The following is a 14,329-nucleotide window of genomic DNA, read 5'->3' on the forward strand; positions in this document are numbered from 1 at the left end:
ATATCGGTTAATTGCAAGGTAATAAAGTTCCCCTAACTCAAGTCTTTGATAGACCGAATATGTCATTAGGCTAACACTTGGATGGTATCTTGTTAATGGCACAAGGGATAGAGAAGTTTGCATCTTGTTAATGGCACAAGGGATAGAGAAGTTTCCGATATCTTTCAACTTGGGTGGTATCTTTTTCATTATGATTGCAATACAATTCTCGGTCAAGTTGACCGTCTCTACAACATCAAAATTCCTCCTACCACTCAAAATGTCTTTGAGGAATTTTGCATAGTTGGGCATTTGGGTGACAACTTCGGTAAATGGTAGAGAAAGGTAAAGTTGTTTGAGCATGTCAATAAATCTTCAAAATTGTTAATCCAACTTATGTCTCATGAATTTTTGTGGATAAGAAAGCTTGGGTTTCACAATTTCTTTTTCTATTCTCACCTCTCTAGGTGTCTCAATCACAACCTCACTCAAAGATGCACTATCTCTCTCATCTTCTACCAAAACCTCCTTGGGGACTTCCTTAGTTTCACTCTTCTTAGGCAAACTCTCCTCAAGAACCTTAACACTCCTTGTAATAATAGCATTCACGGGTATCTTGGGATCTAGGCCTTGGGAAGTTAAAGAAGAAGGACTAGCATGGTCTTTTAAAGCATTGGCAAGTTGATAAATTTGGTTTTCAAGCATCTTATTATGAGTCATCATTTCATTGAATTTCTTGTCACTTACGGTCATGTAAGTGTTCAACAACTTTGTTTGATTCTCAATGATTTCCTCCAAATTAGTCCTAGAGGAAGAGGATTGTGAATAGGAATTATCACCCTGAGTCTTTGGAACAAATCCGGGTGTAGGGCCTCTTTGAGCATTGTTTTGAAAACTGCCTCACCTTAATTGTTCCAATTACCCCTATTTTGATTTTGACCATAACCTTGATTATGGTTAACACTACCTTGATTATGATTTCCATAAACTTGGTTTTGATTATCATAATTTTGGTTTTGATTTTGGCTAATATAACCTTGATTGTTATAGTTACCTCGAGAACCTTGGTTCCCTTGGTTCCTATAACCACCACCTTTGTTATAGTTGTCCAAAGTACCTTGGATTTGGTAATTCTTATTCCATTGCATTGACCCCTTTGATTATCAAAACTTTGCACATTATTGTTATTTGACACATGTTCACTCTCATTATTATCAAAATAATCATTACTATCCTAAAAATCACGAGGACAATTACTAGCATCATGTTCATATGAACCACACACATCACAAAACAAACAACCACTAGGCATGTTACTAGAAGAAAGAGGGGGATGAGAATTAGAAGATGTACCTCTCCCCTCAAATTGGGAGGCAAGATTTGAAGCTTGAGAAGAGGAACTCTCCAATTTATCCTTGATTGCAATCACTTCTTTTCCCAAGTTTGTCATTTGTGAGGAGAGATTATTGATTGCATTTAGATGATCAAACGAGTACACCGAAGAGTTACTCTTGCTAGTTGAATCCCTCTCACCACCTTGCCAATCTCTATAGTACCTCACTACATCCTCAATGATGTCTACCACTTCTTCCTCTGTCCTATTCATGATGGGACCTTCGGCTCCCCCATCAAGGCATGACTTGCCTTGGGGACTTAGGCCTCCATAGAAAATAATAATTTGATAGGTTAGAATTCCGTGGTGAGGAAACTCCCTTTGATACTCTTTGTATCTCTCCCACGCTTCATAGAGGCTCTCACTTGGCTTTTGTTTGAAACCTTAAATCAAGGCTCTAGCCTCCACCATTTTCTTTTGCGAATGGAAACGGGATAGAAATTCCTTGGTAACCTCGTCCCATGTCCTTAGAGAATTCGGTTTAATCTCCTAGTCTAGCCATTCCAAAGCACGCCCTAGGAGCAAAAAGGGAAAGAGCTTAAGGCGGATGAATTCTTGGGAAACTCCGTTCACCTTGATAGTATTGCAATATATTTTGAACTCCTTGAGATGGTTTAGTGGGCTTTCATGCTTGGACCCATGTAGACACCCAAATGTGTCTCCCCAAAACCAAACCAAGTGATGAATACATTTCATGTCATTTGATTATTAAAAGAGATGAATGATTGAAAAGTCTAGTGATGAGGTTGTTTTTATTAAAATAGCTCTTCTTTATGTTTTTGAAAATATTTCTTTTCTTACCCTATTTATGAAAAACGTGCATTTTATTTTAGTTTGGTCCATGATAAGGGTCCAATAATAGTGTAGTTGAATAGGGCTCGAAAAGAAATTTCCAACGATATATTATAAGCCCAATTCCGATAAATAAATGAGGAAGTTATAGCCAAAATACTAAACTGGGTCCGGTTTGGTTCTTACATACGGCGCAATGATCTAGAGGAGGGCCTATTATTAATTATCATTGCTAAAGATATTAGGATTGATTATAGTCTTCTAGAATACTTTATAAGGTTCTCTTAAATCCTAATGGAGTTAGGATTGATAATTATGTTTCAAAGAGTTTGAAATTGAATAAAAACTACTCCTTTTGAGAATCCTTGTTTTGTATGAAATGGAATATATTCAGATATTATTTTCGTGTCTCATAATATTTATCCATATCTTATATGTTTGGAAATATCTTGAAGTTATCTTTCCAATGATATATTATAACATTAATTCCGAGCTATAACGAATAAGATATGAATGAGATACAAAACTCTATCCAAAACTGACACCCTTCCACTATTTTGGCCATATCTTTTTATCTACAAAATATTTTAATATGATCCTAACTGGGTTGGAATGTAGACTTTAAGAGTTTTCCAACGACATATTATATGACCTATTTGGACTTTTGGATCAAAGATATGATAAAAACAAATCCGCAAAAACTATCTTGCAGCGCCAGACGACAGGTTTGTCGTCTGGCGACAGGTTTGTCGTCTGGCGACAGGTCCTATCGTTGGCGACATAGGCGTGTTTTATTCTTTTTCAAACTCTGATTCGTTCTATCAATTCCGGACTATTTTCTTATAAATAGGTTCCCTGGACCTCTGTTTTTCGATCATCAACTCTCAACCAAAATTCTCTAATTCTCTTCTCTCTCTAAGCTAAAGCTTATTCTCTCTCTCCCTCTTTCTAGCCTAGCCTTTTACAAAAAAAATTCCTCATACATTAAAACTAGACACACCTAACCAAGTTCAAAGTTGCATTCGCCCTATACATAAAAGGTTTGATATTTCTGAGGGTTTGGTCCCAAATCTCTATTTTAATTATTTAATTTAGGGCTTGTTTGGCATCATTTTTGGTTTTTAGTTTTCTGTTTTTTTTTAAACTAAAAACCAAAACAGGAAACAAGAAAAAGGTGTTTCCACTTTTCTGTTGTCAGTTTTCAAAATTATCATCATTTTAATAAGTTTGAATAATTTTTTATTCATTATGTGACATATATCATATACTTTTAAAAACTAAAAAACCAAAAAACAGAATACCACAGCGATGCCAAACGAACCCTTAATTGTTTGTTTTATATTTTCCTTGAAGTTACTAACGTGTGTCTTTTGTTATTAGAAAGAGATACGAGGCATCCAAGTAAGTACTTAAATTGCTTTATTGATATTATGATATAGAAATCATGTTTAAGTTGTTATTTTGATTCTTAATATCATGTTAGGATGCTTTTCCTAGTATCATGTTAGGATGCTTTTCTTAGTATGATTTTAGGGTAAGAATAAGATTCTTATATCAATTATGATTTCTGTGATGCTTCGTATTTGTCTTTATTAATATCTTGTTAGTATCATGTTAGGGTTAAAGCGTTGATCTTTATTGTTTAGTGACATGCTAGAATTTGTTATTAATCTTGTTATTATCATGTCTAGGATCTTGCTATTATTATGCTTTAACATGATTGTTTTAATTATGATTATTGTTATTATGATTATGTTGCTTGATATTTATTATTGTTATTGCTCGATCACACATTTGATGTATATTTAAAGGGAATTAGTACTTGTAATCACGCTTAATAAGATAATTAATAATATTGTTTAGGGTTAATTTGATTATAATTCAAGTGATTTCCAATAATAGTTTTGTTTGCATTAATATTCAACCAACATAGATTAAACATGTTTAGGGTTAACACATTGATTGCATGTTAGTCAGAAAGCGCACATGAATACGAGAAGAATAAAGTAGAGGCCTATTATTAGGGCAGGTTCTTTCCCTTTTAGATTGAATTTGTACCTTCATCCCCAAACTTCCAGTCTTGGTTCCAGCTCTATTAGAGTTAACGATCTCTTGGATCGTTAAGGGATGTAACCTTCACCCTGTGAACGGTTTACAAGTTCCTAAAACTTGTTGGCGACTCTTTTGCTCTAGCTTCCTTTCCTTTGGACGCCACCATACTTAAGTGTATGATCACAGTGAGGTTCAAGTTTGGGGTAATGCTTGAAATATTCCCTATTTTTTTTTGTGACTCCACTGGGGAGGATTTCTATTTTAATTCTTAAATTTATTTTGGCAATTATTTAGAATGAGTGGATGAGACTCAAAAAGTTCTAAGTATTTCATGGGCGTAATTTTGATTAACATTATTGTCATATGCAAAAAAAAGGTTCTCATTGGAAAAACCATCTTTAGTGAGTAAAAAACATAGGATTTTTACACGTAGAAAATTTTAGGAATCTTTCACAACTAGAATCGAAATAATACTGCGAAAAAAGGAAAACTCTAAGAACACAGAAAGTTGCTGAGGCATGTAGGACCTAGTGTCTAGAAAACAGCGATCGTCGCCTAAAAATGGCCTTGTTGCCTGGCTACGATTTTGTCGTGTGGCGACAGAGCCATTTTCTGGCGACAGACTCTGTTGTCTACCACCGTGTTCTTCCAATACCGAGCTAGAAATCTGTCTTCTTGTTTCGACTAGTTCTAGCACTGTTAGCTCGATTTTACTTCCTGATTGAGTTTTTCTCTCTTTTCTAAAACCCATATGTGTTCTACATATGGACTTAACCCTTTGGGAATTCATGCTCCATCTACCCGATTGAATGTTCTGAGCAACAAAGGGTACATCCGAGAATGTTGAATTCACCAAACCATGGAAGCAAGTTTAACTCACGGGGTCCCATCCACACGCGCCAACCCTTCCAAAGGTAAGGTTTCCACGCGGTGAATCTGGACTCATAACCATGGACCCTCTTTGAATAACCCATGTCCAGAACTTTAGATAACTAGAGCCATGGTTAGGTTGCAAACTCATTGCATCTTGTTGTGACTACTTGACTACTTGTGCATCTCTTATTTGTGCATACTTATTATGTGACTAAACTAATCCTTTGGATTGAGTTGTGTTTGTAAATAAGTCTTAATAAACTGACCAATGACTAAGGGGCTTTTCTTAATTAATTGATTAATTAATTTGAGCTAAAAAAATATACCTTAAATCGAGTCATACTTTTTATAAGTCAACCCGGATTTTTATTACCGTATACTGCACAAGCGTCAACTTTTTTTAGTCATAGCCAAAGTTCTAGGAAGAACTATGAGTCGTAAAACCTATGGATCTGTAGCCCCGAGTTTTATCTGTAATTTGGCGTTGGTTTCATCCCAATCAGAGTCACATATCAAATGTTATGACTTACATACCACAGCTTGTCCAATTTAATGCATATACATGAAGTCTTAACTTAGCCTTTGCTTGAGTCTAGTCAGATAGTCTAGCCACATGGTCATGACATGAGTCTTAAAATGTCACTACACTCACTAGTCTTAGCACACACTTTGTATATGTCACCATGACAATGTCTTAGGTTCATGCATGAGTCGTTTTTCGTCATTCGAGTGGGGGGTCCAATCTATTCCCATTCTCTTCCACATTCTCTTCCATGTTGAATAGAGCTTGAGTCAAACTAAATAATAAAAACTTACCCCTAATTTCCCTTTCCATAGTACTTGGTCAAAGAGAGAAGGGCGATTAATCAAGGATAACACCTTCGTTCAAGTTCAACTTTTTGATAAACCAGTCGGTCGAAAAAGAAAAGCTAAGAAGATAATGGCAAGTCAAGAAGAAGTCAATGAGCTTAAGAAGCAAATGGTTGACGTGACTGAGGTGTTGAAGTCTTTAAACCTCCAAATCAATGACCGTTTTAAACAACAACAAATGGAGCTCATACAAGGAAGCTTGAGCAAAATATCCAATGACTATAGATTCCAGGGCATTATCTCACAAGGGGTCTCAGTGGACAAGGAGCTTCTTCCACATAAGTTCAATGCCACTGACATCCCTATGTTCAAGGCAACAGATAATCCCTACTTCCACTTAAGGGCATTTGAGAAAATAATGAACATTAAGGGGATTAATAAGAATATTTTTCACTCTTTATTCTCAATGTCTTTAGAAACCGTTTGTCCACATTGGTTCTTTTCTCTTGATAAAGAGAAAATCTCTACTTGGGATGGAATAAAAAACGCTTTCAATGACTGATATAAGTGAAATATTCAAGTTGAAACCGACTATAGACAACTTGAGATGCTAAGACAAAAAGAGAATGAAGGCTTTACTTCTTTCTTTAATAAGTGGAGGGAAACTTACGCTAAGATGATTGAGGAGCCCACTGAAAAAGAATCTGTAAGGATGTTTATCAAGAATCTTGAAGAGAAGTATTCAAAGCATTTAAAATATCAACATAATTTGAATACTTTCTAGGCCGTCTATGACATCAGCATTGAAATCGAAGAGGACCTCGCAAAGCAGAAAGCTACTAACAATAGTAACCACAGTGGCTGGAAAGGAAAGAAGAACGACAATCCTTCGTCTTCCGAAAATGCCCATTCTAGTAACAATGTTAGTACCTTTGATCACAATGATGTCTTAGCCATGGATAATCAAGGATCTAAAAAGAAACCCAAAAGAGAGCTTACACCCATTGGAATGACCTATGACGTTGCTTTCAATCGTCTCTATGGTCGAGGATTAATCAAACCTATCGACCCTACGGAAGATCCAACGCCAGAAAATCGATCTTCGAGATGGAATCCCAACTCTTATTCCAAGTACCATCAAGGAAACGGTCATACCACGGATGAACTACAGGTTTCAAAATCTCATTCAAGATCTCATAGAATCAAACAAGATCTCATTGCCTCTAGCTAGCAAGAAGACTGGGTGATGACAAAGAAAACGACACAAGACAAGAGGCGAGCTTCAACGACAAGATTTCATGACCTCTTTTTTCTATTTCTTCTTCATTTTTTCCTTTCCCCAATAAGTCTAGCATAGGCACTTTTTTTCCCTTAGATTTACTTTGTAGATTTTTTATTTTTCCTTTTTAATAAAATGAGAATTTATTTTCTTGCATAGGATCGTTTCATTACATCGCTTAAAAAAATAAAAATGCCAAACTAAGCACAAGGTATACCAATGATTTGAGGCACCCCTTGTAGCCACATCATATTACCTTTCACCCTTCAAATATACAATCTTTTCTTGATAAACCACTTTGAGCCTCGTCAAATGATAGACCTTTCTTTCTTCGACTCACATCTAACTAACCTTGGGATGGGATGGTGTGTAAATTTTGCAATTTTCAAAGAACAAAAGCTTGAGTGTATCAAAAATTAAAATAGCAAAAAAAAAAAAAAAAAAAGTGTGCAAAAGGGAAAGTGTTCCAATGTCATTGTTGTGAACATGTCTTTCATATGAACACATCTCAAATTGCGTCTCTTATCGAGTGTTCGGTACCATGCCTGAGAAACATGAATGCCAAGTGAGTGATAGACCGCATGATTGAGATTACCCACACTTATAAAAAAAATGCAAAAAGCAAGAAAAGTGAGCGAAAACAAAAAATAAATAAAAAATAATAATAAAAGAGCTAAAAAAGAGTTAAAAGCCTCAAGCATAAAAACATAAAGATTCAAAAGCATGGTTGCACACCTGATAAATCTATTTTATATATATTTTTATTCCCCGTCCCACGGTCATATTTGTGCTTATTTGAGCTTTACGGAGCTATTTTTATTACTAATATATGTTTTCTAGTATTTTTGTAGGTTTGGTATTATTTTATAGGAATTTGCAGATTTATGATAATTTCCGAGTAATTAAACCACTACGAAGATATTAGAGTCGGAGCGTATTTTATGACCGTATATTTAAATCCCAAGACCGAGTTAAAGAAATTTAGTAAGGTGATTAAGGGCTCGATATATGAAAAGGTCTAAGATTTTACAAGATTATACAAGTTATTATTACGAACCAAGCAAGTGAAGAAACTGGGGCTAATAAACTCTAAAAGCCCAAGTTGAAACCTGTTGGGCGTAATAAATGGATGGGCCCAATCAGGCAGCAATTGGCTGGGTTAGATGAGGCACGTTTAAGCAGATGGGCTCGATTTCCTTGGGCCTTACTCCAGCTTTCCTTAAGTCGGCTTCCGACTTTAGTGGCCTTCAGATTCACGTAGCTTTTTGGTTATTTTTCCTTATAAAAAGGATAGAGTATTAGAGGGGGGTGGGGGGGGGGTGGGGTGGGGGGTATTTTATGACCGTATATTTAAATCCCAAGACCGAGTTAAAGAAATTTAGTAAGGTGATTAAGGGCTCGATATATGAAAAGGTCTAAGATTTTACAAGATTATACAAGTTATTATTACGAACCAAGCAAGTGAAGAAACTGGGGCTAATAAACTCTAAAAGCCCAAGTTGAAACCTGTTGGGCGTAATAAATGGATGGGCCCAATCAGGCAGCAATTGGCTGGGTTAGATGAGGCACGTTTAAGCAGATGGGCTCGATTTCCTTGGGCCTTACTCCAGCTTTCCTTAAGTCGGCTTCCGACTTTAGTGGCCTTCAGATTCACGTAGCTTTTTGGTTATTTTTCCTTATAAAAAGGATAGAGTATTAGAGGGGGTGGGGGGGGGGGGGGGTGGGGTGGGGGGGTTAGGTAAGCTTTCTATTATTTTTAGTTCTTTATTTTTTACGTAGGCTTTTCTTTAGTTTTAGTTCAAGTGGAATTTGATAGTTTATTTTTAGGAGTTGACTTTAGTTTTTAGTTTCAAGTATTTACTCAACTTTTGATATTTGTTTTTCATAGTTTAGCTTATTTAGTTTATTGGTTTTCGTGATGATAATTTCATTATTTGTAAGTTTAATTTTTGCTTCTTTGTTTTAATTATAGTTTATTTTGGTTGCTTTCGTGTTAGTTTCTTTATTATTGTTTTCTATATGCTTAATTTAATTGTTTTATTTAATTGTTTATTAATCATACTTTCTTTAATTAGGTTAGTTTTAATTACGCATGAGTAGTTTAATTATAGGGTTCTTGGGGATCCATGATTAATATAAAAGGTTAATTTATTATTGTTGATTGTCAATGTTTTTGGTTAATTTTCTATTGATTGATCTAATACTATGCAATTAGATTAGCGCTGGTTTAATTGTATGAGTTATGCAATATTGATTCGAGATGAGAATTTATGTTTAGGCTTAGTGTTAATAGGCAGGTTAATTTATAAATGGTTAAGTCAAGATTCGAGAGATGCGATTTAATACAGATAGATTAATTATGTGATTGTAATACGTAGCGAAAGCCCTTTATTATGATCTGATTAATTGATGCATTGATGATTGATTATTATGTTTTACCCTGGAATATTATTTATTGGTGAACCTATGCCCTAGGTCTTTTATTCATTGTTTTCTCTTTTTACTCTTAATTTCCGTAGTTTAATTTCCTTTGATTATAATATATTGGTAACTTTATAATTTAGATTGCTTTAATTAATTAGGAATAAAAAGACTTGTTTCCCTTTCGACTCTACTTCCCTATCTATTATTTAGTTAGTGGTTTTAGGAATTACTTTTGATTAGGTGATACGACTTTAGCTTGTCAAATTTTGGTGTCGTTGCCGGGGAAAGGGTTTTATTTTTATTTCTGATTAATTTTTTAGTCTAGATTATTATTATTATTTATTATTATTTTTTTCGTCTCATAGAACGTAAGTTCTTTGGGACAGTTTCTCATATTTATTTGTTTAGTACAGATCAAGAATTAGAGATGACTGCACCACCAGCACCTCCTCCTGTTCGCAAGCTTAGCGATTATTCGCAGCCATCCCTGACAGATTTTCCACATCTTGCTCCCACACCTAATCTTGATGGAGTGCAATTCGAGATCAAGCCCCAGTTTATCACGATGATCGAAAGAAAGCAATTCAGTGGAGCTAAGGGTGATGACCCTAATCTTCACACTTCAGATTTCTATCAGTATTGCAATACTATTAGGCAAGTTGGGGTCACACAAGACCAAATCAGGGAGTTTCTTTTTCCCTTTTCTTTATGTGGTAAAGCTTAATTGTGGTATAATGGATTGAATAGAACTGCACTTAGCATTACTGACTGGGAAACTCTTGCTTTGAATTTCTATAATAAATATTACCGTGTAGAGAGGACAGCTTTGTTAAGGAGTGCAATCCAAAGTTTTACCCAAGAAGATGATGAGAGTTTATATGAAGCTTGGGAAAGATTTAAGGATTTGCAGAGAGAATGTCACCATCATAAACTAGCACAGTGGCAGATAATCCAAGCCTTCTACAATGGGCTTGGATATAATTCAAGAATGATTTTGGACTCTGCAGGTAACGGAATATTTATTAATTTGGATGAGAATATAGCGAGGAATGTTGTCGAAGAGATGGCTATTCATAATTCCCAATATGGGAATCTCAGAGGGTTTGCAAACAAGGGAAAACACCAAGTCAATTCTATATCTTTTTTGCAGACACAATTGACTTCTATTAGCCAGAAACTAAACAGTATTAAAATTTCTAATTCATCTTCCGTTGCTAATGTTTCTGCTATTGGTACTAACTCTACAATATTTTGTGAAAATTGTGGTCTTGTAGGTCATTGGGCACATGGCTGTAGAAGTTCAATTGAGAAGATTAATGCTTTTCAAACCTATAAGCAAATTAGTCCATACTCTAACACCTACAATACAGGGTTGAAAAATAACCAAAATATGTCGTACAATAGTACGAATGTGCTTAACCCTACACCACAGGTACAACAACCACAATAGAGGTACTACCAATCTCCACATCAGAGACCACAACAGATTGTTACTTCTCCATTTGATTCTGGCCTATCAGAAATCAAAACGATGTTAGCTAATATGCAGAAGCAGATGCAGAGTAGAGATGCGCAAATCGACTCGTTAATAGCACATAATAAAATAAAAGATACTCATATTGCACAACTTTCCTCTACTCTGCAAACTCGCTAGCAGGAAGCCCTACCATCACAACCAGTACAAACAACAGAATACGCAAATGCAATTACTCTGAGGAGTGGTTCACACTATGATGTGCCTCCTATTCCCAAAGATGATGAACTTGCTACAACAAAAATTGCTAATCTTGATTCTGTTAAACCAAACAATGTTGTTACTAGTCCTGCAAGGCTACAGGGTAAAACTAACTTTTCTGATAATTCTTTGCAGGGTAGACCCCAGGATAAGAGTGGAGATGTGCAGGGTCTTGCTATCAAACTTCCATTCCCTAATAGACATTTAAAGAGTAAGTTGGATAAGCAATTTGGTAAGTTTTTAGAGTTTGTGAAGAATTTGTAGGTAACAATTCCTTTCACAGAATTAATTACTCAAGTTCCTGCATATTCTAAATTTATGAAAGAAATTTTGACTAGAAAAAGATCTATTAGTGAGGTAGAGACTGTTGCTTTTACTACAGAATGTAGTGCTATATTACAGAATAAATCTCCACCTAAACTAAAAGATCCGGGTAGTTTTTCTATTCCATGTCATACTGGTAATCTGATGATTGAAAAAGCATTATGTGATTTGGGTGCTAGTGTAAGTGTTATGCCATTATCTGTGAGCTCTAAATTAAATATGGGTAAATTAAAAGCTACCAATATTACTCTGCAATTGGCCGATTGTTCGGTGAAATACCCTTTAGGTGTTTTAGAGGATGTTCCTGTTAGAGTAGGTAAATTTTATATACCTGCTGATTTTATTGTTCTTGATATGGAGGAAGATTTGCAAATTCCGATTATTTTGGGTAGACCATTCCTTCATACTGCAGGGGCAATAATAGATGTCAAAAGTGGTAAACTTACATTATGTGTAGGGGATGATAATATCACTTTTAATTTAAATAATATCCCTAAAAGTTCCATGTTAGAGGAAAAGTGTTGTAGTATTGGTGTGGTTAATGTAAATAATTTTTCTAATAAGCCCCAAGCTCCCGTTAGAGATCCCTTGGAGGCGGCATCTTGTGTTGCATCTTCTGCAGGAAAAAACTAGTACTTGGAAAGATGAAGTGGATGCTATAGAAAGAGGTTAAATTGTGTAGGGCTCAGGTTTGAAGATGAACAAGTGGAGATTGAGAAACAAGTTGTAGAGTTTGAGCCCGTAGTGAAAGTTCCACCCGATCGAGTGATATTTTCTCAATCAAGGGAAAATATGAAGAAAATCGAGTGTAGGGAGAAATCTCATGCATCAAGTGGTGAAAAGCCACCTGATCGTACCTTGGTGTCTGGCCCGATCGGGCCACGCTCGCCCGATTGGGCGCGAGATTGCGGCAGCAAAACTAGCCAACTTCAAAACGCTATAACTTTTGCGTTTCTTAACGAAATTTTGCATGTGACTTATAATTGGAAAACTCTTCAAGTCTACTTTCCAATTCAATTAAATCACTGCATTATCATTTGTATATAAAAATTTATGAGCAAAATAGTGAACATGACTCATTTTTGCCTCTACTCTTTCTAACACTTTGTTTCTTTTTTGTCCAAAATTGTACCAAGGTGATGCATTGCAATGTTTGGGATGGTGGTGGATACGAGTTTGATGATGAGGGGTAGTCACTTGGATTACTTGTTTCCCTTTAAGCCAATGAGGACATTGTTTGATTTAGCTTGGGGGGAATATCTTGTATATATAGGTACTCTTTCTTTCCCTTTTCATTTTTTTTCTTTGGTGTGGTGTGTTTAGTTTAGTTTCTTTGCTTTCTTAGTTTAGTTTTATTTCTTTTATAGTATAGATTTGCTTGCATTCTTAGGTTAGATTTTTTTTTTATTTTGCTTAAAAAAATGAAAATAATACAAAAAAATTGAAAAATAAAAAAAATACAAAAATATGTTTCAAAGAATTATGAATCATGCTTCCCTATGCCCTTGATGAAAATATTTTGAAATTATTTTGATTCTTGGTTATTGATGATAAATATTGAGGATAAGTTGATCATGATTTGATATTTGATTACCTTGAAACCTTAACATGCGTAAATTTTTCCCAACTACTTGTGATATAGTGCTTGACTAGTTGATTTGGTGAGGAATTGTGTATTAGTTCCTGGTATGTCAATGAAGTTGAGTATTTATTTTTAACTTTTAGTAATGTTTGTATGGTTCAATATTATGCACATTGAGGAGGCAAAGACATTTGTTCTTTTAGGTAGCCTTTTGACGATACTAGATACATTTGTTCCCTTCTTGCTACCCATGTTGTTGCTTGTGCCCTTTTATTGATTAATTATTTAGCCACATTACAAGCCTATATGAGCCCCATTGATTACCAGTCCCAAGCTTGGCTTGGGGGAGCTATTAGTTGGTGAGGTGAGGAAGTTGTGGTGTGAATATTATTTGCACAATGTGAGAATAAAAGAAGAGTGATTGTTCTTTTGATTTTGTGATTGGAAAAAAAAAATTGAAAAAGTATTCAAAAGTTGAAAAAAAATTTCCAATGTGAGATGTGAAGAAAAAAAGAGAAAAATAATAAAAAATATATTTCAATGTTCAAATGTTCTATGTGAAGGTTGCTCCAAAAGAAGAAAAAAAAGTATCAAGTTTGAAAGAAAAAAAAGAATGAGTTCAAAGTTTATTAGTTCACTCCAGTTCTATAATATTATATTTTTTATGAGTGATTTATTGTAAGTGTTGAAAAATATTGTTATTATTGTTTGGTTTGTTTGGTGAATTTTTGTGGAGTTGAGTTGAGTTGGAGATGATTGGCCATTATTTATTTTTTTACATTGGGTTTAATTTTTTTAGGATATGGCTCCCTTAAGCATAAGTTTACTCTCACATTTTCTCCAATTTACCTACCATTTACCCTAACCTTACATTACAAGCTTTAAAGACCTTCCGACCTTTGTGCATAGAATTGTGTGAATGTAAAATTAGTTTTTTATCAATGCAAAGAATGATTTGATATATTTCGAGTCGACTAGTAGGTTGAGTGCTTATCTCTTTAAACACACGAGTGTTGTGAGTTTGAGAGGGCATTGTTCACATTAAAGTGGTTGGTTGGAGAGCGATCGAGTACATCTTTTACTTGT

General features: G+C 35.0%; 1 protein-coding gene across 1 annotated transcript; it reads left to right on the top strand.

The window, feature by feature from the left end:
- Positions 1–10,029: 10,029 nt before the first annotated feature.
- LOC110713285 lies at positions 10,030–11,601 on the top strand. The gene is made up of 3 exons (XM_021891744.1): positions 10,030–10,201; positions 10,418–11,034; positions 11,260–11,601. Exons 1-3 carry the CDS (start codon positions 10,030–10,032, stop codon positions 11,599–11,601), a joined length of 1,131 nt encoding a protein of 376 aa, XP_021747436.1.
- The last annotated feature ends 2,728 nt before the right edge of the window (positions 11,602–14,329 follow it).

This window comes from Chenopodium quinoa, unplaced genomic scaffold (assembly GCF_001683475.1).
Source record: "Chenopodium quinoa cultivar QQ74 unplaced genomic scaffold, ASM168347v1, whole genome shotgun sequence".
Lineage (NCBI taxonomy): Eukaryota > Viridiplantae > Streptophyta > Magnoliopsida > Caryophyllales > Amaranthaceae > Chenopodium > Chenopodium quinoa.